Consider the following 25,403-nt stretch of genomic DNA (forward strand, 5'->3'; position numbering starts at 1 on the left):
AGCATCATGTGCCATGGGATGCAAGGAGAGGATGATGTTTGGTGGCCAGTATCCTCTTTCTACAACAAAACTGCACACATGTATTAACAGGGTTCTTTATTAACATAAACAGAGGGCTACTTCTCTTTATGCAAGTTGTTGTAGTACAAGCCCTTCCATAATAGTCCACATTAGCCTCACTGCTGATGAAGTAGAAGTCTCACTATAAAGTTTACACTCTCATAGCCAGTGACATGACCTGACAGACATCAACTAGAATAGTAACTGAGCTGACTGCGATTGACTCTGTCTGTGACTGGGCTGGTTGACTGTGACTGAAAACCCTCTGGCCCACAGCGGCGATCTAAATACTTGCAGTCAAGAGGGTGTTGGGCAGCTCATTGCTTGCGAATCTGTCTTTGGCCTCTCATCTGATAGACCAATGTGCTGGTGACAGCTTATGCCAGCACATACAGGGCAGCCAGGAATGAAAAACTACAAAACTCTACTTCATAAACCATTGTTTTGTAGATCTGTCATATCTTTCTTCAAACTGAATTCCTGTTTAAGATATAAAATGCACAGACAATTTTCATGACTGTATGTGAAGATTCCTTACGTATTTTACAAATAAATTTCTTTCATTACTGAACTGTAATATAGATGGTAGAGGAGATTCTACACAAACATGTATGTGTCTTTTTGTTTTATTTTTATAATTTCACTGCAGACAAGGCTTGATTTTGATAACATACACAGATAGGGCAGGACACATACATTTTCAGGAACCATAGACTATTTTGCACAATAGTGTACTTAAGTACTGGAAGGTATAATTTTGAGGGACTTCTCAGTCAAACTTTTATAACATTTCATGCAGCATTGGCTTATTGAATTTTTACAGTTGCTTGATCGATTTTGCATTCATGGCTTCTTTATAACATTTGCTTTGTTGCTTTAAAAATGGCTCAGCCATCATTGTTTTGTCACTGAATGCGTGCGAATCTCTCTCATCTGAGTGCACACTTCCCCCTCTGCCATGTTACGCTGTCTGAGCAGGGCAAGCGAGAGGGAAGGGGAAACTGTGAAATTGCTGCTTGGGGCTTTGTTTCATATTTAATTTTTCTCAATGACATAGATCAGAAACAAAAGAAATTTTGCAGAACGAAGGAATTATCTGAATGGAAACTGGTAGATGTAATGTACAGACAAACAAATTGGATGATTTATTCAAGAGAAAGAGCTTCACAAATTGAGTTAGTCGATAATGTGTTGTTGCACCTCTGTCCCTTACTCAAGCAGTTATTCAGCTTGACATTTTTTGTTGGATGCCCTTGTGAATGGTATTGTGCCAAATTCTGTCCAGCTGGCACTTTAGATCATCAAAATCGCAAGCTGGCTAGAGGGTACTCTCAGTAATGCTTCAAGTGTTCTAAGTTGGGGAGAAATCCAGCAACCATGCTGGCCACGGTGGTTTGGCAAGCATGAAGACAAGCAGTAGAAAATCTCGCCATGTGCAAAGCGGACATTATCTTGTTGAAATGTAAGCCCAGGATAGCTTGCCATGAATTGCAACAAAACAGGGCACTGAATATTGTCAACATACCACTATGCTGTAAGACTGTTGGAGATGATGACCAAAGGGGTTTTGTTATGAAAAGAAATGGCACCCCAGGCCATTGCTCCTGGATGTCAGGTCAGACAGGTGTCCCACCACTGTCTGGGGCATGTCCAGACATGTCTTTGCTGGTCATTGGGGTTCAGTTTGAAGCAGAACTCATCACTGAAGGATTCCAGGCTGAAGACATGTCTGGAGACTCCCCGGGTAGCACAGGGATACCAGCTGACTGTCACCTACCATTTGGCCTGACAACCATGAGTGGTGGTCTGGGGTGCCATTTCTTTTCGTAGCATAACCCCTTTAGCCCTCTGCCGCGGCACCCTTACAGCACAGGGCTACACCAATAATGTTCTATGCCCAGTTTTGTAGCCCTCATGGCAAACCATCCTGGGCTTACATTTCAGCAAGATAATGCCCACCTTCACAAGGTGAGAGTTTCTACTTGTTGTCTTCTTATTTACCAAACCCTACCTGGGCCAGCAAGCTCACTGAATCTGTCGCCAACTGAGAACATTTGGAGCATTGTGGGCAGGGCCCTCCAACCATCTCAGGATTTTGATGATCTAACATGTCAGTTGGACAGACTTTGGGATGATATCCCTCAGGAGGACTTCCAGCAACTCTTTATCAGTCAACACCAAGCTGAATAACTACTTTCATAAGGGCCAGAGGCAGACCAACACATTATTCACTTGCTCAATTTGTGAAGTTCTTTCTCTTGCATAAATCATACAATTTTTGTGAAACTATAATCATTTGTTCATAAGTACATCACATCTATTGATTTCCATCCATCATGGTCCATTGGTTTTCTTGTCTAAGAGTGTATTTTCTGGCATAAACTGTCAGCATATGGGCAGATGCAGACAGTTTCACAGATTTTTTATCGCCCGGGTTTCCTCATAATCCTGACTTATTTAATTTTATACTTGGAAAAAGCCTTTCAAATATGTGTATCGGTCGAAACATTGATATTACATTTATAACCTCATTATGGACACACGAAAACTCTTCCTGAAGTAAACAACATAGAACACCTGGACAGTTTTAGTGAAAAAGAATGTGTCTTTTACTCAGGAATAACACTGCAGAACAACCAGTTCCATCTACAGACGCGCAGGTATATTTTCAACTAAAATGGCAAATGATCTCAAAAACATCTCAAAACAGATGTATGGCAGTATCCTCTGACATTTACAGAAGTTATTCCTGTAATTATTTCAATACCACAATCAATTGTTGAAAATTCGTGTTTCCTTTAAAGCCAGTGAGCGTAGGGAAATTGATAGTGTTCCTTGTCAGGGGTTTTCCTTCCACAGTGCAGTTTTCTTTTTACATGCATCCATTTTCGCCAAAAAGTCAGAAATAAGTTGCTTCTCACCTTGCACTGTCTTACTGGAGACAGTCAGCAGTCAACTCTAGTTAAAATGCAAAGTCTGCAATCCATTCCTGCTCTTCTAATTTACATTCTTGCTTTCCTTTATCCTTCAAAAATTCAGCAATAGCAGGTCTTAAATCAAAAACACATTCCAGGCATGTCCTTTGACTTAACCAACGAACTGTGTAGTAATATACTGGGTTATGCAGTTAAAAGTAGTCCACCTCCCTTTTGAATCCAAATGCAGTATTTCAACTTTGAAATAGAGTAAACATCTACAACAATGGACTGTTTTATGCAATAATCTACTGTTAGTATTCTTCTGTGAACATTTCAGTTTAGTTCACCACTGAAGCGTGACACTTCTCTCTGCTGTCTGCTAAATGACTTTCTCAATAAAAGAAAGAGTTGAAATTGTGGAAGCATATGTGAAAACAGATTCAGGTAAAGAAACTCTAAAAATGTTTGGGCTCATGTATCTGGACAGAGGACTACCAGTGAAGAGAATTGGTGCACCTATGGATCTGTGCAAAATGTGAAATGACAAAGAATTCCTTCTGTTCACACAACAGCAGTTTTTACGGACATACACTGAAGAACTGTTCAGAGCTCAAAGATATCTACACATAAATTGGCCCAACAGGCACATGTAAGTTGGAAGAGTTGCCCGCAGATATTGAAAAGTTTTGATATGAAGCTATATTGTGTGACGGTTGTGCGACAGTTATGGGAGGATGACAGTCAGAAACTTGTAGATTATTGCAGGTGGCTTTTGAAAAGCATCAATGAGACCTCTTCCATTGCATCATGAATGATAAAGCATGAGTTCATCTTTTCACAGAACACAAAGTACTGGGCAGTGGAAGACCCTAAGACTGTATGTCAGCAACTGCTCCATGATGAAAAAGTCAGTGTATGGTGTGGTGTAAGAGGAATATGCATCATTGGACCAATATTTTTTGATACTACCATCAACATGGTTGCAAATATACAAATTTTTGATACATTTTGTGCCCAACTCACTGACTATGAAAGATAATACAGCTTCTTCCAGCAAGATGGGGCAACTTGCCACATGTCTAAAGTGTCCATGGAATGACTTCATGATGGTTTCACTGAGGAACGAACTGTCAGGAAACACTTATTACCACCATGTTTGTCATATCTAACACCATTGATTTTTTCCTGTGGGGACACTTGAAGAGCAAGGTATATGAAACAAATCCACACACAGTACATGAACTGAAAGACGTCATCAACTGTGAAGTTGCTGCTATCGATATCCGAACTTTCCTCCAAGCGTATCTGAATATGTTTAGACATGTACAGCTGTGTATTGATGTTGCAGGGGCACTTTGCTCTTTGCTTCTGTAATTTCATTGCGCTTCCTTCACACTTACACAGGCTTCTTTTATCTGCGCTACCCTGTATAACATGTTCATGCTTTTCATTAAGTTACATCAAAAACTATTGCAACTGATGATGTAATAATGCATGGGACTACAGAAAATTAACTATTCACTAATTCCGTCACATGGTTTATGCCTGCACATTTAACACGAAGTACTTCTTGATGGACAGAACAACAATTCACATACAAATCACCTGCTGCTCATTACAATTTTTAGCTCTTTCAACTTCAACTAAATCTTCGATTTCTTTGTGCGTGGTGCAACTAAATAATAGATACTGAGAGTTCTGTACTTCTCCTCTGTGATCGCTGTTCATGTTTAAAGGATTGCAATGTTACATCATTGGACTGCCTCTTTTTTGTGCTAACAGCCACCAGAGCTATGAACTTCCTCTATACCGTAAACAAATTGCAAAGGATAAACAGCGCTTACACCTCTATTCTGCCTAACTGACGAAAACTGTGTCAACCACAATATTGAGAAGGACCACACAAAGCCAAGATGTACCGAACAGTGCTATGACATGCTGAGTTTTGGACTGCATGTGTGCAGCACATTGTGCACTTGTGAAGGTCTGCACACTGTGGCTGACCCTGCTCTAGACTTATGTGCTTCACCAGTATTCATTCTTGTGAATATGGAAGAAATGAGTTTGGTGCATAACAAAATGAATGCTAGAAAAATCTGTGTGATCTCCATGAAAGTATAAAATAATTATTACTAAAAGCTAGACCTTTTCCTCTTTTGTTATTGTTGTTAATTTATTGGAGCATGGCTTTTACATGTCATAAGTACAGAGACAAGCTTGGAAAACACCTGAAATATTTTCCATTTTCAGGACAATGTTGAATTCCTTGCTAACCTTCCAGTATTAATTTAATAATTTTTAGAAAGAAATTCTTTCCAATGTTGACTCATTTGTATGTCTTAGATCTCCAAATGGCTGTACATGTGGAGCTTATGCACCCTAGTGAGCAGATGATCCTGGATGATGCAAGATTGTATTTATCATTTGAAATACATGTGTCACCATTTGATGAACTACAGTATTGATTTCACAATAGTCATATAAATGCAACTGCATTTGCATTAATTTGCAGGGCATTTATTGTTTCAGTATCACCATTTACTGTTTAATTTTGTTAATATGTGTATAATGGGCTGATATTAGATGGTGTTTGTATTGGTTTGTAGTAATTGACAGTATGCTGATTTTGCATGGTGTATTGTAATCTGTTACTTTTAAATGTTACACTGAACCACACTATGGTGCTTTGCTGTTTTCTTCCTTTATATTCAACTAAAATCATTGAACTAAATGTTGGTGCATTCAGTGAGAACTTTCTTCATTCTTTGGAGTGTCTTACTCTCAGGTGGCTACTCATTCATTAAAAATTCTAAGAGAGTAAAAAGTTGTTTTATGGAGATGTTTTTTTCAGCTAAGTCCCCAGCACTGTGAACAAATTGACTCAAATATACTACTCTGGACTTTAGAAAAACAGGATATTTATTTTATTTGAAATTGGGTTTCTTATTTGTATATCACTGTATTTCATTTTGCATGAAACGGGAATAAGAGTGTGTTAATCTTTAAGAAGACTTTATCAAATAAACTTTTATTATTTTTATTTTATTATGGCTTCTTGTCGTCTTACTACAACAAGACACTGATCGGTTTCTTTGATTTGAAGGTGAGAAAAAATGAAATAAAAGAAAACAGAGCTTTCACTATAAATCATTACTGTGTGACTTCACTGTAGGATTATTTGAGAATTTTTTAATGATATTCCAGGCTGTTATTTATGTTTCTGCTGTTGCTACCAACAGAAAAGGTTTTCAGTGGTCATCTTCCATGAACGCTTTGTGATAGAACAGGAAATTTTTATTCATATGGCGCAATGTTTCACAGTTAACTGTCTTTTGGACCAAAGTCAGTTTAATTTTTGATATTACATTGCAGTTATTACTCAGCAGTTTGTATACTTGTAGAAATGTAATCAGTAAGGCAAAAGATCTACTATGCAGTTACATAATGTTACAACAACAAATCTTTGAGATATTTGGAACTAGCAGAGACCTGCAGTGTGTGACAATAAAGCTTTAAAATTGTTCCATTGTATGAAAGCTAGCAGTTCGTAGGAGGGTAATTAAGAAAGGATGATCTTACACAGTTTTAATACTGGTATATAGCACTAATAAAATGAATATAGTGCCTTACAGTACAAATATTTTGTTAAGTGTTAAAATACATTGTTAATGCATATATTTTTTGAAATATGTAGCAATTATAAATAAATCAGAGATGTTTTCAGATTTTATTTTATTGTCAAGATGCATTTTCCATTGTTCCCATTAATCATACTATGCACTGACATCCCTATCTTCAAAGTGCAGATCATTCCAATCTAAATACTGACCTATCTCCTTTATCTGTAAACATACTGGATGTATCAACTTTTCAGTAGTTCTGCCATGTCTTCCAGACAAACGCACTGCCAAGAAAATAATGTAGTGTAATTCAACCCAACACATTCTTCAAATACAGTTGTTCAACTCACTTTACAGTTCATAATTTTAAGAAAGTTCACTATAAAGTCAGTGTTCTCTGACTGGAATCAGAATAGATTACCTTTCTTCTGGTTTTCTTGACATTTGAGTGACACAGGATATTCTAACTGTTGTAGAAGTTAAAAACACTATATATAAAAGTACTGACATGTTTGGTGTTATCATGAGATTGTACAGCATGATACTGAAAGTCATGGTCAGTCCTTTGTTATAACTGCTACTCCAGCAATTAAATGAATGACCACCTCTCTCAAGTGACCACAAAATTTTCAACAGCATGCTGTTATTGAATACCTTGTTCAAGAGGAAAAAATCTGCTGCTGAAATTTATCTCCAACTTCAGTGTGCATATGGAGATATATTCAGGTTGCCACTTGAACAGTCTTCATGGTATGTGACAAGTGAAAAGTTGATGAGTACACTTCAAGTGCTGTACATCTCATTGTGAATGAAATTTCAAAAAACCCTCAGAGGAGAATGTAGCGTAGTGCAAGAAATAATTCAAAGTTTGGGCTATCAGAAAGTTTGTGCTCATTGCACCCTTCATTTATTAGCCAAAGGACATAAGGTTCAGAAAAGAACCACTATTCAAAGCTGTATTCAGTTATTTCAGAATGAAGGAGACATTGTTTTTATGAGTGTTGTGGAAAGTTATGAAAGTCATTATGAGCCTCAAACAGAATGTGAGAGTATGGAATGGCACCATTTGAATTCACCATCAAAACAGAAAACGAGGACAGTGTAACTGATGACCACAGATGTTAAGTCCCATAGTGCTCAGAGCCAAGGACAGTGTGATATGTTGTGAAAGTTATGGGAATCATCTTCTGGTTGATTTTATTTAACCAGGACAGATCATAAATGCTGATATTTTTGAAGCGCTGCATGACAAATGCTTTGGGAAGAAGATTATTGTGCAACCCTATACCATACAGCCTTACACTACTCATTTCACTGTGGAGAAAAATTAAAACATTTGGGGGCAGGGGGGGGGGGGGGGACTTTGTAACCTCCTTAAAGTCTCAATTTGGCACCATACGACTACTTTCAGCTGTGAAGTGCTGTCAAACACCCAGAAGGTGATGCATCAGTGTATCCAGGCAGGCAGAATGGACTTCTACCGCAAGAAAATTTTCAGATGTACGGAATTATGGGAAAAGTGTGCAAAGAAATTGAAAACTGACAAAAATGTTTGGTATGTAATGCTTTGTCTAAAAATTAAAAACTAATATTCATAATTGTGGGTCATTCATGACCTTCAGTGTGACTGTAGTATTATGTAAACAATTACACCCAAAACAAAAGGTGTGAAGTGTGTACAGATAGCTAGAAGCTGCATGTTTATCATTCTGTGAAACTGCAGCAACATGCAAGTATCAACTTCTGCTGATTCAGGAATAGAGGTAGAGACGGGCAAATTAATATAGTGTTGACATACATATATAAAAGACAGTGATATTATCAGGTCAAAAATATCGATATTTTTAAATATTAATGTGTTGGCCTTTGCCTACACGAGAGAAGTCTTAGGAGTGAAACACTTCTGATATGTGTTCTGTGCATGGAACATTTCAGACAACAAGACTCAAATTTCCAGTAAATACCAGTGCAGTAAGTGTGTGTGACTTCTGTTTCAAGTCTATGTCACTTTTACACTGTGTCCTCTTTTCTTGATCCAGGCACTCAGGGGGTAAGGAACAGGGTGTGGTAATTTTTACCAATCTCATACAGTGCTGTCGGCAAACGTGTTTGTTTCGCTTCTCATAAGTATCATTTGCAATGGTAGAAATGACACATAGAAGTAACACTTTCATGGATATCCAGTACTTATACATTCGAGTTCAGATCTGGTGCTCATTTGTAATAGTGAATATGAAATTAAATTAAGCCCATTGTAGGACACTTACTGTTGGATTTCAAAGATTGGTAGTAGTTGGAATGGGCAAGAAATCTGCCAATGAGAACTATAGTGCCTATGAATTGAGAAAAGATGGACAGTAAAAAATATCGATATATCCATAATTTAGACATCAGCGATATATATCGATTTTTCTCTCTCTCTCTCTCTCTCTCTCTCTCTCTCTCTCTCTCTCTCTCTCTCTCTCTCTCTCCCCCCCCCCCCCCCCCCTCCCACTTTGAATCACCTATCTTTGGGGAATGTCAGATTAATCACTTGTTAGTTGCTTGTGTTCTCTTTTTCTCCTAATAGTTCTTCATTCTATCTGATCTCTTCTTTCTTTCCTCCTCTGATATCTGAATTAGTTTCCTGGTGTTGATCTTAGCTTGGAACCTCTTAGTTTTGTCTTTGGTCATGGTCGTGGCTGTATCATTCTTTAAAATGACTTCGGCAATCTGGAGTTCTCTCAAATCCTTTTCCACTTCCTTAAACTGATTGGGTTTAGTCCATTTTTTGTAAAAGAAGTCAAAGATTTGTTTAGTTAGTCTACTGCGATTCATTCGGAGTATGTGTCCATAGAAATCAATCCTCCTTTTCCTCATGGTTTCCGAGAGTCTCTCCAACTTTGTATAGATGGCTTCATTTCTATAGAAAAGTTCTTTGTTATTTTGGAATTTGGGACCCATGATCTTCCTCAAAATTTTCCTCTCCTTGGCTTCCAATTTCTCCATTTGCCCTTTCTTCGCCATGGCTAGTGTCTATGCTGCATAGATGCTTTATTTTGATGTTTCAAGAGAGGGCTTTCTTATTGTGTGTGTTTTTGGTTTGCTGGAAAGCTAGTTCCATTTTGGTCCTTCTTGCTTTCCCTTCAAGGTTGTTCCATTCAGTCCATTCCCCTAGGTACTTGAAACTCCTAACCACCTCTATTTTTTGAGCTCCTACTTTAATTCTCTTAGGAGTATCTAGTATATTCCTCACAATCTTCATTTTTTCATAAGAAATCTTAAGTCCTATCTTCCCTTCCTGCCCTTGTAAATTGGCAATTTGTTCTTTATCTTCCTCCCATGTTTACACAAGCAGCACCATGTCATCAGCAAATGAGAAACACGTAATTGTGATTCCTTTGGTTTTTGGTCCTAATCTTATTGCCCCTCTCGTTTTTTCGAGTGCACAGTTAAACAGCAGGGGTGAGAGACCATCCCCTTGTTGGACCCCTGTTCTGATCTCGAAAGGTTCCAATAGTTCACCCACGAATCTGACTTTAGAGGATGTATTTGTGAGCGTCTCCGTGATGATGTTTAGAGTTTTCCTGTCCAAGCTAAACTCCTCCAAAATATTGAAGAACAACATTCTATCTATGGAATCATTAGCTTTCTGGAAATCTACAAAAGTCACTGTATATGGTTTCGCCCTCTGCTTCTGATATGCTAAAATGTTTTAGGTTTAAGGCCTGTCCATGGCAGGATCTTCTTTTCCTAAACCCTGCTTGATACTTCCCAGTTTGGCAATCCAGCTGACATTCTGCTCTTTCTAGTAAAGCTCTGGACAATATCTTGTAGGTCACATGCACAAGGGAAATCCGTCTATAGTTGTGGAGATCAGATTTAGGACCTTTTTTGTGAAGAGGATGTATCAGGGCCATTTTCCATTCCTTTCTTCCATATCTCCTCAAAAAGTTTCTGGAGTAAGAAAATTGCAGTTTTGCTAGCATACTTCCATAATTCAGCTGTTATCCGATATATTTTCAATATATTGATATTATTATGGAAAAGTTTGACAAACAGTATATACAGTTGTTGATTTCTTTATAAATCCTGCACTGTATCATTTACGTAAAAAAGTTAACTCCGCTGGCTGGTGTCAGTACTGTTCAATCAAGTAGCTCAGTTGGCATCACGAGGCTGAGTGTACTCCATTCCCATCCCCCCCCCCCCCCACACACACACACACACACCAAGGAAAAATCCCTGTCAGTGCTAGGAACTGAATCTAAGAACTCCAAATGGCAGTCAGTCACACTAACCACTCATCTATGAGGTAGACCCTATATGTAACAGTTATGAGCGTATGGCACCTTTGATTAGAAAAGAAATGCGTATACTTCTTTCAAATTTAATGTTGAAGTTTTCTGAAGTTATCCTCCAGCTCAAAGAAGACATTAAATCTGTTACAATGATAACTCCTATTAGAAATAGTTTATTCATTCCAGCCTGGACAATGTTGTAGTAATTACCTGGGGAACATGGCCGCACACAAATAAATTGTACAATCATCTTTGTATGAGGGGTATATCATATGTAATGCGAAACATTTTTTTTTTTTTTTTTCTGAGAGCAGGTTAGTTTTATTCAGGATTCTGGTACACCATATTATTCCCCACGCTACAAAACCACGTTTGCCCTCATGCCACCTTACTGTGATGGCCTGTCTGCCCCCGTGGTACCACTTTACTGATCGTTGCCAGAGCCAATGTCTTGCTTCATCAGTAATCTTCCTGTCATCCACATACTGCTTCCACGTAGTGCATCCTTCATTGGGCCAAACAGATAAAATCCACAAGGTGCGAGATCTAGGCTGTATGGTAGATAAGGAAGAACAGTCCAGTCATCTTTCTTGAGTTCCACTGGGCTGCGCAGACTTGTGTGAGGCCTTGCTTTGTCATTTAGAAGATGACACATCAGGACTGATATTGTATCACGAGGGAAGACATCAAACAGAATAATCTCTTCAGGGAAGAATGTCTCAATGACTTTACTGGCTGAGGGTGTGGCTTTGAACTTTTTCTTCAAATGAAAGGAGGTGTTGTGCTACTCCATAGATTGCTGTTTTGTTTCCAGTTCGAAGCGATAAACCCATGTTTTGTCACTTGTGACAATGTTTGTCAAAAAAATTGTCATGGTCAGCCTTTTAATGTGCAAGCAATTCTGCACAGATGGCCCTTCATTGCTCTATACGGTTTCCTGTTATGTGGCAAGGAATCCAGTGCGTGCACAACCCTTTGAGTACTCCAGCTGCTGGATGAGTGTGTCAAGACTACCAACAGAGATGTCAAGTTGAGCAACGAGGTGTTTGATTGTGATCCATCAATCACCTCGAATGAGTGTCTGCATGTTCCAACACTGCAGGATTCACAGCAACGACTGTGTGCAGCTGGCTGGCATGTGGCAGGTCAGACAGATTTGTCCAATTTTGCTTCAATGATGACAGGCATCTCACCCAGTGGCTCATTGTGCTTTTGTTCACTGGCAAGCCCTCTGAATGGCAGTTAGCTACACTAACCACTCAGCTCTGAGGTGCACCTTAGGTATGACAATTATAATGATTGTATGGCATCTTTGATTAGAACAGAAATGCATACTTTCTTTCAGATGTAATGTTGAGGTTTACTGAAGTTATCCTCCAGCACAAAGAAACCATAAATATGTTAGAATGATAGGCTTGTGTGCCTTGTAAAGCAGAACAGGTGGTGATCTGTGGCAGGTATTATACAAAGATGACTCTTGCACAGGTGTTTTGGAGCATACCATTCAGTGCACATTGTTAAACATGAAACTTTGCCACAGACAGCACCTCTGTTGGAATTCTACAAGTGCGTGCTCTGGTTTTCTGCGAAAATAAACTCAATGAAAGCTCTCTGCTAGTAATGTGTCTCTGTTACAGATGCCATTTTGAAAATTACATGTAGTGCCACTACTTATCGGAACTCCTTGAAACTATAGGGACAAAGGAAGGAATATTCCACCATGTCCCACAAAAAATTGTGCATTTTTTCAACAAAACTGAAAGGGAAAAAAATGTATTGCATTACTTATTGTATGCCACTCATACTAGTAAATTAAACATTTGGATGTCGTTTTATTCCCACTCAGAATGACTTTTCTTCTCATACACTTGTCACCTTTGTACACCTTTACTTTTTTCCTTCACTGCTCTCCCCCATTTCTCTTGGTTTGGATGGTATAGGCATATATTTTGAAAACTTAAAACAGGAATATACTCTCTGCCCAAAACAAAAACACTAACATATCTTTGCTCACTGGTGGATGTAGATGTGAACTAAAATTGTAATTTTCAAGCTGTTTGAGTAGGAAGAAGGATGTAAGATTAGAGTTTAATGCCGTATTGAGGATGTTAGCTCAGATTGGAAAAGAATGAAGAAGGAAACAAGGTGTGGAAACATTTAGCAAACATCCCAGCATTCAGCCAGAATTATTTGTGTAAACTCCAGGAAACATAATTGGAATTTTAATTCTGCTTCTCACCAATGTGAGTTCATTATATTAACTATGATGCACCCAGAATTATATGTGTAAACTTCAGGGAACATAATTGGAATTTTAATTCTGCTTCTTACCAATGTGAGTTTGTTATATTAACCACTGTGCCACATCATTCCATAAGCCAAAAAGGACCACTGGCCCCTACAATACTGAATGTTGCCTGGTGGTATTATAGCCACATAGTATGGTAAGGTAAGTATATAAGCAGAGTAAAAATAAACGAGAAAGCATTCTAGCAAGATATGGACTGCAAATGGGAAAGTCCACCAATAGAAGTATGGGAAAGTCCACCAACAGAAGTGACTTTGACAAAGTACAGATTGTTATGGCCTGAAATTTTGTTACAATTATCATATAAATGGATCAATTGCTCATATGCCACTGTTACAACCATGTAAGAAAAGTGGTCGACAGGTGGAGAAATCACGAGTAGGTATGACAAAGTGTTAGATGTCCACTTCTCTCATCACAGAACATACAGTTCATAGGCTTTCTAGCTCTGTAAAGCAGAATAGGTGGCAATCTGGTACAATGCCGATCCATGCACAAGTGTTTTGGAGCGTATCATTCAGTATGCATTGTTAAAAATGGGAGTCTGCCACAAACAATACCTGCTTCTTCCTGCATTGACCCAATGACATTGTCAGTTACATTCGAAGTGGGCACGAGATCTTTGAAATTGGACTGTAGAGCAATGGAAATGTGTCACCTTGTGATGAAGCAAGCTGGGATAATTTTAATTCCCCTCTTGTTTTGCCATTTGCCTCCTTAAATTCGTTTTTTCAGTTTGAACTAAGTACCATAAACATACGTAAGTTTTAATCTGCATTTTCACGAAAGAGGAAAGTTGACCCTCAGTTTTAAAGAATATAACACCAGATCTAATTTTGTGCTTAGTTTTATGTATGTAATTTATTTTCTAATTTATTTAGACTATTCCTAGTCAATACTTTCATTATAGGGAGAAATCAGCAATTGTTTCGTAACTTAAATTCTATTGTTGATGTATAAACAAATATAAATTCTGTACTAATTATAAACGTTTGGAGGAACATCTAATTGTATTCTTAAAGTATCTATTTGGCCCTATTTGAAAACATGTTAGCAAAACCAGCCCTGAATTAATTCCAAAGTAATTAACAGTTTTGTCAAAAGCATTGTTTGCATAATGATAAACCCTGAATTAATTCCAAAGTAATTGACAGTTTTATCAAAAGCATTGTTTGCATAATGATATTTGTTAATTTCATGATTTAAACAAATAATTTGGCCTTACTCTTGCAGTAGAAGAAACTGTTATAAAGTCGTAATTTTTCGATGTATTCAGTTAATTAATGAGTAAAGTTTTAATTGTACTTTCTGTAAATTGAACTTCGAACAATGTGTAGTTTTATCATTATTATTGTGATGATATAAAAGGGCCAGATTTTGGTCACAAGTCATCTGCCAACTGTCTGACTCCTGCACCTACAAGCCCTGCTACAGTGACCCCATTCCAGAAGTCCTCCATAACCTCTAATCTGTGCTTATATCATTAAGCCCATACCAAAATCTTTACCCTGAATCCATCTCTTTCCTCACCCTCAAATTCCCACCTTCTACATCCTTTCCAGAATTCATAAACCCAGCAGTCCTGGATGTCCCATTGTCACTGATTTTTGTGCTCGGACAGAAAGAATCTCTGATCTTGTTGACCAGCATCTCCAACCATTTACTGCTAGCCCAGCTTCCCACATTAAAGATATGAACCATTTCCTTCACTAGCCTTCAGCCATCAGCACCCTATTATTACATGGATCCCTACTCGTCACTGTTGATCCCACCTCCCTACATATTCCGTTTTCATGGGCTTGCAGTTATCGAACACTGCCTCTCTCAAAGTCCTTCCCACTCATAAACCCACCATCTCATTCCCTTAATGTCTAACTAATTACAACTTTACTCATAACTACTTCTCCTCTGAGGGGGTGAGGGGGAAGATATTCTAAGAAATCCGCAGCATGGTCACAGGTACCTTCATGCCCCCCCCCCCCCCCCCCAATCTCCAACCTGTTTTTAAGCCATGTAGAGGAAACCTTTCTAGCCACCCCAAACACCTTGTCTTGCTCAGGTTCACTGATGATATCTTCATGATCTGGAACCAGGGCCATTACACCTTATCCTCATTCCTCCATAACCGTGATACCTTTCCCATTTGCTGCACCTAGTACTCTTCAGTCCCATCGACACACACTCGATTTCATCCAAATTCCTTTCCATATATCGAGCTCACTAACCATCAACAATATCTGTAGTTTGGCAACTGTTACCGCTTCCATACTGAAAAATTACTCTCATACTGTTACTCCACATGAATTCTCTGGCCCAGTAAGCTCTCCCCACCTCATAAACCCAACCCACAGACAGATTTCCTGCGCCAAATCCTAACGCGTCCCTAATCTTCCCACTACCCCCAATAACCAGATACAAGGGAGCACCTCTGCATCACCCAATATTATTCTGAACTAGACTAACTGAACCGTACTAGAACAACTGAACCATGTCCTCCACCAGGGCTTCAATTAATTATCATCATTTCTGGAAATAAAGAACATCCTACCACAGTCCTTCCCAAAGTAATATTCCACTGCCCACTTGATCTATGTAATATCCTGGCCCCTTCTTATGCCACACCCACTTCCATCCTGTTGCCCAGTGTGCCTTATTTTCTGAAAGACCAAGGCACAATACGTGTTCAGTACAATGACCCAGGACATCCTACTTAATTCCTGTCACAGGCCTATCCTAACCCATCAGAGACAGGGTCTCCTTTGAAAGCAGTCATCATATACTATCTCTGGTTCAATTTCTGTGCAGCATTTAATGTAGGCATAACCACCAACCATCGAGACTGAAGAAAAATCGTGACACGCTCATAGGAGTTGCCGACCTGGCGGAAGCATTTGGCAATGTAAAATGCTGTAAGGTGTTCAAAATTCTGAGAAAATTAGATTAGATGCAGGAAAAGTGGGATATAACCATTCTTTTAATTAATTACAGTATTATCAGGCTTATTTTCATATAGGGGAGAGGTGATCAATAATATTGATAATAATTAATAGCATAAAAAAGTTTTAATTAAAATTATCGATGTATAATCTCTCATCAGAATACTGCCCACAGCAAAGTAGTGGTTCAGGGAAATCAAAGACAATTTAACGTGGCTACTTTTGTTTCTAAATTTTGCTGTATAAACCATGCACGGGTATTGTTAGTTCTCTTGTCTGTGCTGAATAAGTCTGCGTAGCTGCGGTGTGTGATATAGCGGGAATTTCTGTGTGATATGCTATGGAAGGGATCAGGGTACTTTTGCTGAATTGCAAGAAAATTTACTATAGTAAATATATACTACTAAGGATCATAGTCCTTGCTATAATATCTTTGAGTGATGAACAATAAAAATACCAGTCATTCTAGTTGCCATAATTGCTGAGAGTAATTGTAGGATCAACCCTCCTTTTCCCTCTATACGAAATGCAATCATCCACGATCATTTAATTATTACTGAATGTTACGATAAAGGATGACAGCCAACATTCAATAAGAGTTATTGAATGTTGTTAATAAAAAACTAACGTGATTTCCATAGTTATGTGTGTATTAGTAATTAATAAGTAACATCCAAAGATATTAACTATCATGTCTTTGTTAATGCAGCAACAAGTGAAGGGTGATTGAGCAAAAACTTAGTATTAATTATCATGAAAACCCAAAATTTAGTCACTGTTACAGTGAAGATGTTTGTGGTTGCTCCATCTGAGGTACAGATATAACAAGTAGTGAGGCGTATACAGTAGATAACAATATAAATATCGTACATCAGAGAAGTTGATGACAGCAGATTGACGGAGGGTGGACACAGGGGTAATATACAAGAACCAAGAGGGAACAATAAGAGTTGAACACCAAGAACAAAGTGCTCAGATTAAAAATTGTGTACAATGGAGATGTAGTCTTTGGCCCCTACTGTTAAATCTGTGTGTCGAAGAAGCAGTGATGGAAATAAAAAGAAAGGCTCAAGAGTGGGATTAAAATTCAGTGTGAAAGGATATGAGTAATAAAATACACCGACGAGAATTGCTATCTTGAGTGAAAGTGAAGAAGAATTACAGGATAAATTGAAGAAAGATAAAAGTAATAAGAAATAATGGAAATGCGAACAGAAAGAAATGTAAGATTGTAATTGGGAACCAGCAAGTGGACGAAGTTAAGGAATTCTCCTACCTAGGCAGCAGAATAATCAATGATGGATAGAGCACGGAGGGCATGAAAAGCAGACTAACACTGGCAAAAAGGGTATTCCTGGCCAAGAGAAGTCTACTAGTATCCAGTATAGGCCGTAATTTGAGGAAGAAATTTCTGAGAATTTACTTTTGGAGCACAACATTGTACGGTAGTGAAATGTGGACAGTGGGAATACAGGAACAGAAGAGAATCAAATCATTTGAGATATGGTGCTAGAGAAGAATGTTGAAAATTACGTGGACTGATAAGGTAAGGAGTGAGGAGGTCCTGCACAAAATCAGAGAGGAAAGGAATATGTGGAAATCATTGACAAGGAATAACTTCCATGTACTGTAGGAAGCTGTAGAGTGAAAAAACTGTAGTGGAAGACAAAGATTTGAATACAGCCAGCAAATAATTGAGGATGTAGATTGCAAGTTATACTATTTAGATGAAAAAGTTCGCACTGGCAAGGAATTCCTAGTTGGTCGCATAAACCAGTTGAAGACTGATAAAAAACCACCCACCAACCAGCTGTCCATAGACATTAATGTATTTCACCAAACTGTGGTCAAGACCATCCAGTGACAGAGCACACTGCTTAGAACAACATGCTCTATTCCAATGTCTGCAGCTCATGGTCTAGGGGCTAGCATTGCTGCCTCTGGATCACAGGTTCCCGGGTTCAATTTCCAACTGGGTTAGGGATTTTCCCTGCGTGAGGACTGGGTGTTTGTGTTGTCCTCATCATTTCGTCATCATCATCATCATCATCATCATCATTTGTGAGAGTGACTAGATTGGATTGTGAAAAGAAAATGGACTGTGTAAAAATTGAGACTTTGGACGGGCGCTGATGACCACGTTGTTGAGTGTCCCACAAACCAAACATCATCATTATCATCATCATCATCATCATCATCATCTATTCCAATGGGTGCATTACAACCTGTGCCAACTGGACTCTTTCCCTCAACACTATAACACCAGAGTCTATGAACAACAGAGATGGGAGTTGTCCTTGCAACACATCCTTAATTCCCACAATCCTCCAGGCCTGAGTCTCTGATAGCCTCCTGCCTCACATCTGCCAGCACACTGTCCCAGAACACAAACTTTACTCATCCTGCATCCACACCCTTTAGCCACAAGATCTCCATCCTCTTTCTGTCACTGTCTCACAGTCTACTCTTTCACATCATCATCATCTTCTGCTGCATGAACTCCAGCATAACATTCCTATCCGTCGTATTCTTATCCTGTGCTACTGCTGCCTCACACATTCCTATCCCTCACACCTTCTGTCTCCCTCCTAGCAGTCACTCGCTGTTCCCCAATCCTCCCTCCCTCTTCCCACCTCCTTGTGCCACTCATTCATTCTATCTGACACAATCCCATACCCCAGTCAGGATGGTGTACTCGGCTGAGAAAATGTAGCTGTAGAGAGAGAGAGAGAGAGAGAGAGAGAGAGAGAGAGAGAGAGAGAGAGAGAGTGTGTGTGTGTGTGTGTGTGTGTGTGTGTGTGTGTGTGTGTGTTTGTGTGTAGTTATCAGTCTTATTTATGTACCTTTTTACTCCTAAATTATATAGAAACATATAAAAAGTTGATAAAAATCTTTGCATTGCAGACTGTTATTTCCTTCCTCATAGGGAAAGTTGGCTGCATTGAGAAAGATTAGAAAGGAGAAGCAGGTCACTCAGACAACAGGCTGAGGGGATCCCAACTAATGTGAACAGAATTGAGTTCTGAAAGACCGGTCCTCCTTTCTAACTTTCCTCAGCCTTCCTCTGTTTCCTCCCAGGGTGGTATTTATCTATTATAATCTCCTTGGTATTTATCTATTATAATCTCCTTACTTTTGGCTTATAAAAAGGGAACCAGTGTGTAATGATAAGAGAGGGGAAGAAATAGCCATTCTAAAAGATAAAAAAATTGGAATAATAGAACATAAAAAATACATCAACAGATTTGAAAGTGTGACTGAAATTAACTTTATAACACAAACCAGGTAAGTCAATGAAAATAATAAATTTTTGAAATTATAATTAATTGGATAGATAAAAATTCTACTCACCAATGCGGCAGGAAACCACACATATAAAAGATATGGTGTATGCGAGCTTTAAGAGCCAGTGGCTCCGCCTCCTGGCATAGGAGTTGAAGGAGAAGGAAGGAGGGTGAAGAAAAAGCAATGGAGTTCGGAAAAGTCACACAGAACCCCAGGTCAGGAGAGACTTACTAAACAGAATGAGAAGGAAACTCTCTTCCTCCTCAATCCATGTGGTAAGTCTCTCCTGAGCCAGGGTTCTGGGTGACTTTTCCAAAGTCCACACCTTTTCCTGAACCTCACCAGTCCTCTTCCTTCACCCCTCTTCCTTTCCCTTCAACCCTTCTGCCAGGAGAAGGAGCCACTGGCTCCAAATGCTTGCATACACCATATTTTTTATATGTATGTTCTTCTGCCACCACTTGGTGAGTAGGTTTTTTATCTGTTGGATTACATTAAGCTAGATACATTGCAACACATAAGTCAGTGGTTGGATATGCAGAACTTTTGCATGACCTCTGGCTCTGAGAATTCCATAAGATGTTAAACCCGCACACATTTTAATCAGTCCTCTAAATGACAAGATATGAAATTGGAGAGGTCAAGGATATATTCCTGGGTAACCTCCCACCTTAGGTTCCTCACTGTTTGTATGTAATTCTATAAAGCATTTAAGACTGTAAAAAGCATGATGGCAATAAAAATTAGCCCAGGTATATTTGGCTTGTGTCTGGAGAGAAACGTGCAGTCCAGGAGAGTGATGGCACCCACAGAAATCTGAAAATTTATTACTGTCCTCATGAAAAATGATAAAATATGCATGCTTAGAAAAGGGAGTGAGGAATCAAATGTCTATGTTAAGCAGAGTATTCAGTTTGTCAAATGTCTGTGGCAAATTGGGGACTCAAACCTAATTCTATTCCTCAGACTCTTCCTTATATCCATTTCTCAAGGGACCCGTAGTCCAGTGTGTCATTGTAAATTGTCAGTGGAGTCCAGAAGAAATGGACTTAAATTTGTGGCCATAAGTTGCTGTCATTGACTTTGTATTACCTATTACATAGCTAAAATGCTCAATGTTGACATATATGTATGGCCTATTAAATTATGTTTAAAAAATAGCAAACATATTACAACCCCTTTTATATACTGTTCATATGGATGCATACAGGATGGTGTTCTACAATAGATTAAAGATTACCACAGTTCTTTCTCTATGTAAAAAAACTAACAACACCTTGGTGATAATTACTGTCTCTTTTGTCATGTATCAGGAGATTTCTTTCCCAAAAATAAGTAGAACGTTATATATATCAACAAATGCTCTTGAGGTCCTTCCAAGAAAGCTTCGAAGGACCTCTAGAGCAATAGGCTGGATCAGGACATCTCTAATGTATCAAAGTACAGATCACTGACCAACAACTTTAAGGACTTCTACGATGAGCCAGAGCAAAACAGCAGCTGAATAGAGGAGAGAATACAGATGGTCACAGAAGGAATGCAGTGCTTTTGGGCTGCAAAAATGGCTTCCAGAAACGCCTTCTATTACTTGACATAGTCTCTTATGGTGTTAAACGACAGACAGGGAAAAAAATACCAAGAAAAATCCTTTGTTCAAAATGATTAGTGGAACACTTTCTGAAAGAATTCTGCATTTCGTAGAAAAATAATTGGCGACTAGGTAAGTTGCCAAATACACAGTTATCCTCTGTTGACAGAATTTTAAAAAATCATTGGGTCATAAGTCATTTTCTCAATAGAAACCAAAGCTTTCAAACAGTTTAAAAAAAAAAAGTGGGGTTAGTCAGTCTTACCTTCAATAGAGGAAGATTTATGAGCTTTAATATATAACATATATAACCTCTGTAAACTTTTGTCACAGTTTGACACATAATTACATGCCGCCATATAAACCAATAGAGAAGAGCATGCAGGATTTCACTGCCAGGGTCAATTTGGATAAAATCCTTTGAGGTGTTAGTCCATGGCATTATGAAACACTAAAACAACTATAAAATCGGTGTTTCAAATATATATACTGGTTGACTAATCTTCAGGATGACTAAGCTGCTGGCTTCTGCAATGGTCTTTCCTATACGAGGTGCAACAATAAAGTAATGAGGCTGATATTTTCTTTGCAAGATGTCAACCCTGCAGGCTTGCGTAGGCACAATATGTTAGACCTTGGTCTATAAGCTGCTTCTAATCTAAGCGGCACAGCGATGCAATTGCTCAGTCGCGAGTTGTGTTGTAATAAGTAAACACGTGTTTGTGTTTCTCATCTCATGGAAATGGAACCGCATAATATTGTGCAACGGTATGCCATTTCTTTTTGCATTGAATTGGGTGAAAACACGATGACAACTTACGGTAAACTTCAGAAAGCTTTTGGAGAGGAGGTTATGTCAAGAGCCTAAGTTTTTCGTTGGCATAAAATGTTTAATGAAAGCAGAACGAATGTTGAAGATGAAGACCATCAACCTCACAGATGGATGTCAAATTGGCCAGGGTGCGTGAACTCGTATGATCTGGTCGAAGATTATCTGTGAAAATGATTGCAAAAGAACTGAAAATCAATTGAAGTGGGTGCCTCCTGGACAAACAGTTAACCAATATTACTACAAAGAAATTTTAGAAAGACTTCGTAAAAGAGTTCTTCGTGTCCTGCTGATAATTGGATTCTGCATCCCATACAATTTTTAACCCCAAAATAAATTTCAGTACTACTACAGCCACCATAATCACCAGATATTGCTCCAAGCAACTTTTTTCTATTTCCAAGAGTCAAAACGGCAGTCAAGCAACACCATTTTTTAACAACACAAGATGTCCAAAAAGCTGTGATGAGGGTCTTGGAGGATATTACAGAAGATGTTTCAGAAATGTTACCATCAGTGGCAGAAGTGCTGGAAAAAGTGTGTGCAATCAGAAGGGAACTCCTTTGAGACTAAAATGGTAAGCAACATTTTTTTTTCACATCAGTCTACTTTCTTGTCCCACTTCGTATACTGTCCTATTCTATCATCAGGTGGCATTAGTTACTGTCAGTATCACCTTCCACATTCAGAATGAATTACTAATCCTTAAAGCTGAAGACTACCACACTTCTTACGTACATGGTAATGGAAAGGCCTTGGTAGAATATAAATAATTTAAGGAGTGAAGATAGAATTCACCAAATAATGGAGGTGCTGAGTTATTGATAGGCACACAAACAAAACAGAGAACTTAAATATCTTTCAGATCAATAGTACTTTTATCAGCAACATTGTGGAATTAAAATCATTATTTTTCAAATGATTTGCATTGGAAGTAGTTCCTTCAAAATTGTATATGAAGTACACTGTAAAAACTGCAGAGTCTACTAGGGTGGGAGGTGGGGGTGTTGTGGCATGCTACCCATAGAATACATGTGGCATTATAATCTTGTCATTTTGTTTGCCTAACCAAATGTCTATGGTCATTTTGCTACACAACAGAATTCATTGTAGAGTGGCTGTTGTGGGAAGCAAATAACTACATCAGCATGGAAGATAATCAATTTTTTTTTTCGTAATATTCACCACTTGTGGCACAAGGACCTTGGGAGCAATTTAATTCAGCAAACCCTGTAAACAAGCAAGGTGCACAATAGACATGCATTAGGGAGGATGGTGGTTCAAATCCACGTCCAGCCACTGAGATTGGCATTTACCACACTTTTGCTAAACCATTTAAGGCAAATGCCAGGTTGGTCCCTTTGAAAAGCACACCACCAATTTCCTTCCCCAAACTGAGCGTGTACTGCGTCATGCAGGCACGCATACACACACGTGCACACGGGTTTTCCTACTCCAAGCTATATTACAACCCATATATAATGGTCACCTTTGTGATTTCTCATAAAAACAAATTCATATGCAACATATCCTGCATTAACATCCTCATATCATAACAATTTTGTTTCATTTTTGCACTGAAATTGTGGATGCTGTCGGGAACACAGAAAACTGTTATCAAGAGTGGAAAGAAAATACAAATATTTGACCTAAAGCTCAGAACTACAAGCAAAATAGGAGTTAAGTATAAGTGCACACTTACTGCTGAAAACAAGGGTAAAAAGACAGTAATAAAAGAGAAAATAGTAGTTGTTGCACTTATTCTGTAATCAGTTGTTAACTAGCTCTGCTGCATGTGCATGCTGAGGTGTGTAACCCCTCATCCCCTCTCCCCTTCTATGGGTGCATGGAAGTGGGGGTGGACAGAGGTGCCCACACATTTGTTGTTGTTGTGTTGCTTGTCAGATGCTTGAGTGTTTCATTGTTTAAGTTCACTTGTTTTGTCACTGTTACTCCATGAATTAATTGTGCCATTCTCCATTTCCAGCAGACAAACACTATGAGATATTATGTTAATTCAAGGTTTTAATTCAAATCAGTAGCAATAGATACAAAGTGATTATTCATTGTGAAGTGCCTACTCATGAATGTAAATGAAAGCAATCCAACAATATTGAAGAATAACAAAACTCTGTGTCGACAATGTTGATCAATCCTGTGTGATGAGCCTAGGAAAATTATCTGACTACGGACAATACAACAAAATTAATAATGTAGAAATTTAGTTATGATTATGTACATGACATTATGTGTTAGTGTATTTTTATTCAGTTCAGCCTGTGTATAAATGGTACAAGCTCATAGAATATATACCATAATCCTCCCAGAATTTATTTAAAAAAAAATACCGTAAAATTTTGAACTATGGAATTAAAGAATAAAAATAAAAATCATAGTACTAATAACACATAACGCAAGAATTTACTTAATTTTACAATTCTAAATAATGGACAAGGAAAGGCAAGGGTATCAGCCGTACCAGCTGTTAGGAACTATCCCAGGACTAACGTGGATTTGAAAATCCATGCAAAACTTAAGTCGGATTGCCTGGCAAGCAATCAATTTGCAACAATAGTTTTTTTTTTCACTTTTCAATTCATTTTAATGATTTGCAGCTATAATACCACAATCGAGTGTGCCTAAACTCTTCATAGATGAATATTAATTCCACGAATAACTTTCCTTTAGCACAGTTAAGTGGACAGACCTTACATATCCATATAGGTACAGAAAGAGTTTGCAAGAAGAAAAGTCTTTGTTTTGTGTTCGTAAACCTGCAGTTTGTAGCTAATAACCTTCAACTATTGTGAAAGTCTACTGAAAATGTGTGCCTGATGATGCACTTTAGTTAAGGATGTGCTCACAACATGAAGGGTATTCTTGTGTCATGCGTTCACTGAATGGATACTGCTAGTTCTTTTAAACAATTTACTGTTGTCAATCTCATACCTAATAAGCAAGTAGATTTACTGTGATGTTAGTGTATGAATTATGGTAGCTGCATTCACCTTCTGCTGGGTCTCATGAAGGAGCTTTCCATTTGTCATCAGTCCCTGAAATCTAGTGTATGTTACTTTTCTAGATGTGCAACTACTGTATTGTGTGATAGCTGACTGTCAACATGAACAGAATTATCTGTAGCAAACTGAATGTAGCATATTTTATTGCAGCTTATGTGTTGTGAAATGATGGTTGTTTCTCTGGAGAACATGATTTGCAATGAATTTATTGAAAATGCACAATTGTGCAGTTGTGACAAACTGTAGGAGACAATTCATGCATCCATATACATACTTCTTAAGCTGCCATGCAGTACTTGGCCAGAGGATAAGGAACCAATTACATCTGATGAGTGTATGTCCTGTAACACTTAGTTTTCATGAGCACTATCCATTCATAAAAGCTCAGCTGAACAGTAGGTACCACAGTCAACAATACATGACAACATTTAAAAAATTGAAAATAAAATGATTTAGACAATATTTGTGAACTAATCTGGCAACAATCGTGGAACAGCAAGTTGCAGCTTTCCGTGTTAGCAAAATTTCCAAATACTCTATCTCAATTAAGAGTGTTATC

At 38.3% G+C, this 25,403-nt stretch overlaps 1 protein-coding gene across 3 annotated transcripts in view; it reads left to right on the forward strand.

Annotated features, from left to right (window-relative positions):
* LOC126277962 (reticulon-4-interacting protein 1 homolog, mitochondrial-like) overlaps positions 1–25,403 on the forward strand; it is a 148,608-nt gene that overhangs the window by 92,119 nt on the left and 31,086 nt on the right. Inside the window, exon 9 of one of the 3 annotated variants that reach the window (XM_049977605.1) lies at positions 5,322–6,695. The exons of 1 other annotated variant lie outside the window; for it this stretch is intronic. In XM_049977605.1, coding sequence (XP_049833562.1) covers positions 5,322–5,361 — 40 coding nt within the window. In that variant the 3' untranslated portion in view covers positions 5,362–6,695. Of the gene's footprint in view, positions 1–5,321; positions 6,696–22,228; positions 22,402–25,403 lie in introns of those variants that run through there. One more of the 3 variants, XM_049977603.1, reaches the window with a different exon arrangement.

Source organism: Schistocerca gregaria, chromosome 6 (genome assembly GCF_023897955.1).
Source record: "Schistocerca gregaria isolate iqSchGreg1 chromosome 6, iqSchGreg1.2, whole genome shotgun sequence".
Taxonomy (NCBI): Eukaryota; Metazoa; Arthropoda; class Insecta; order Orthoptera; family Acrididae; genus Schistocerca; species Schistocerca gregaria.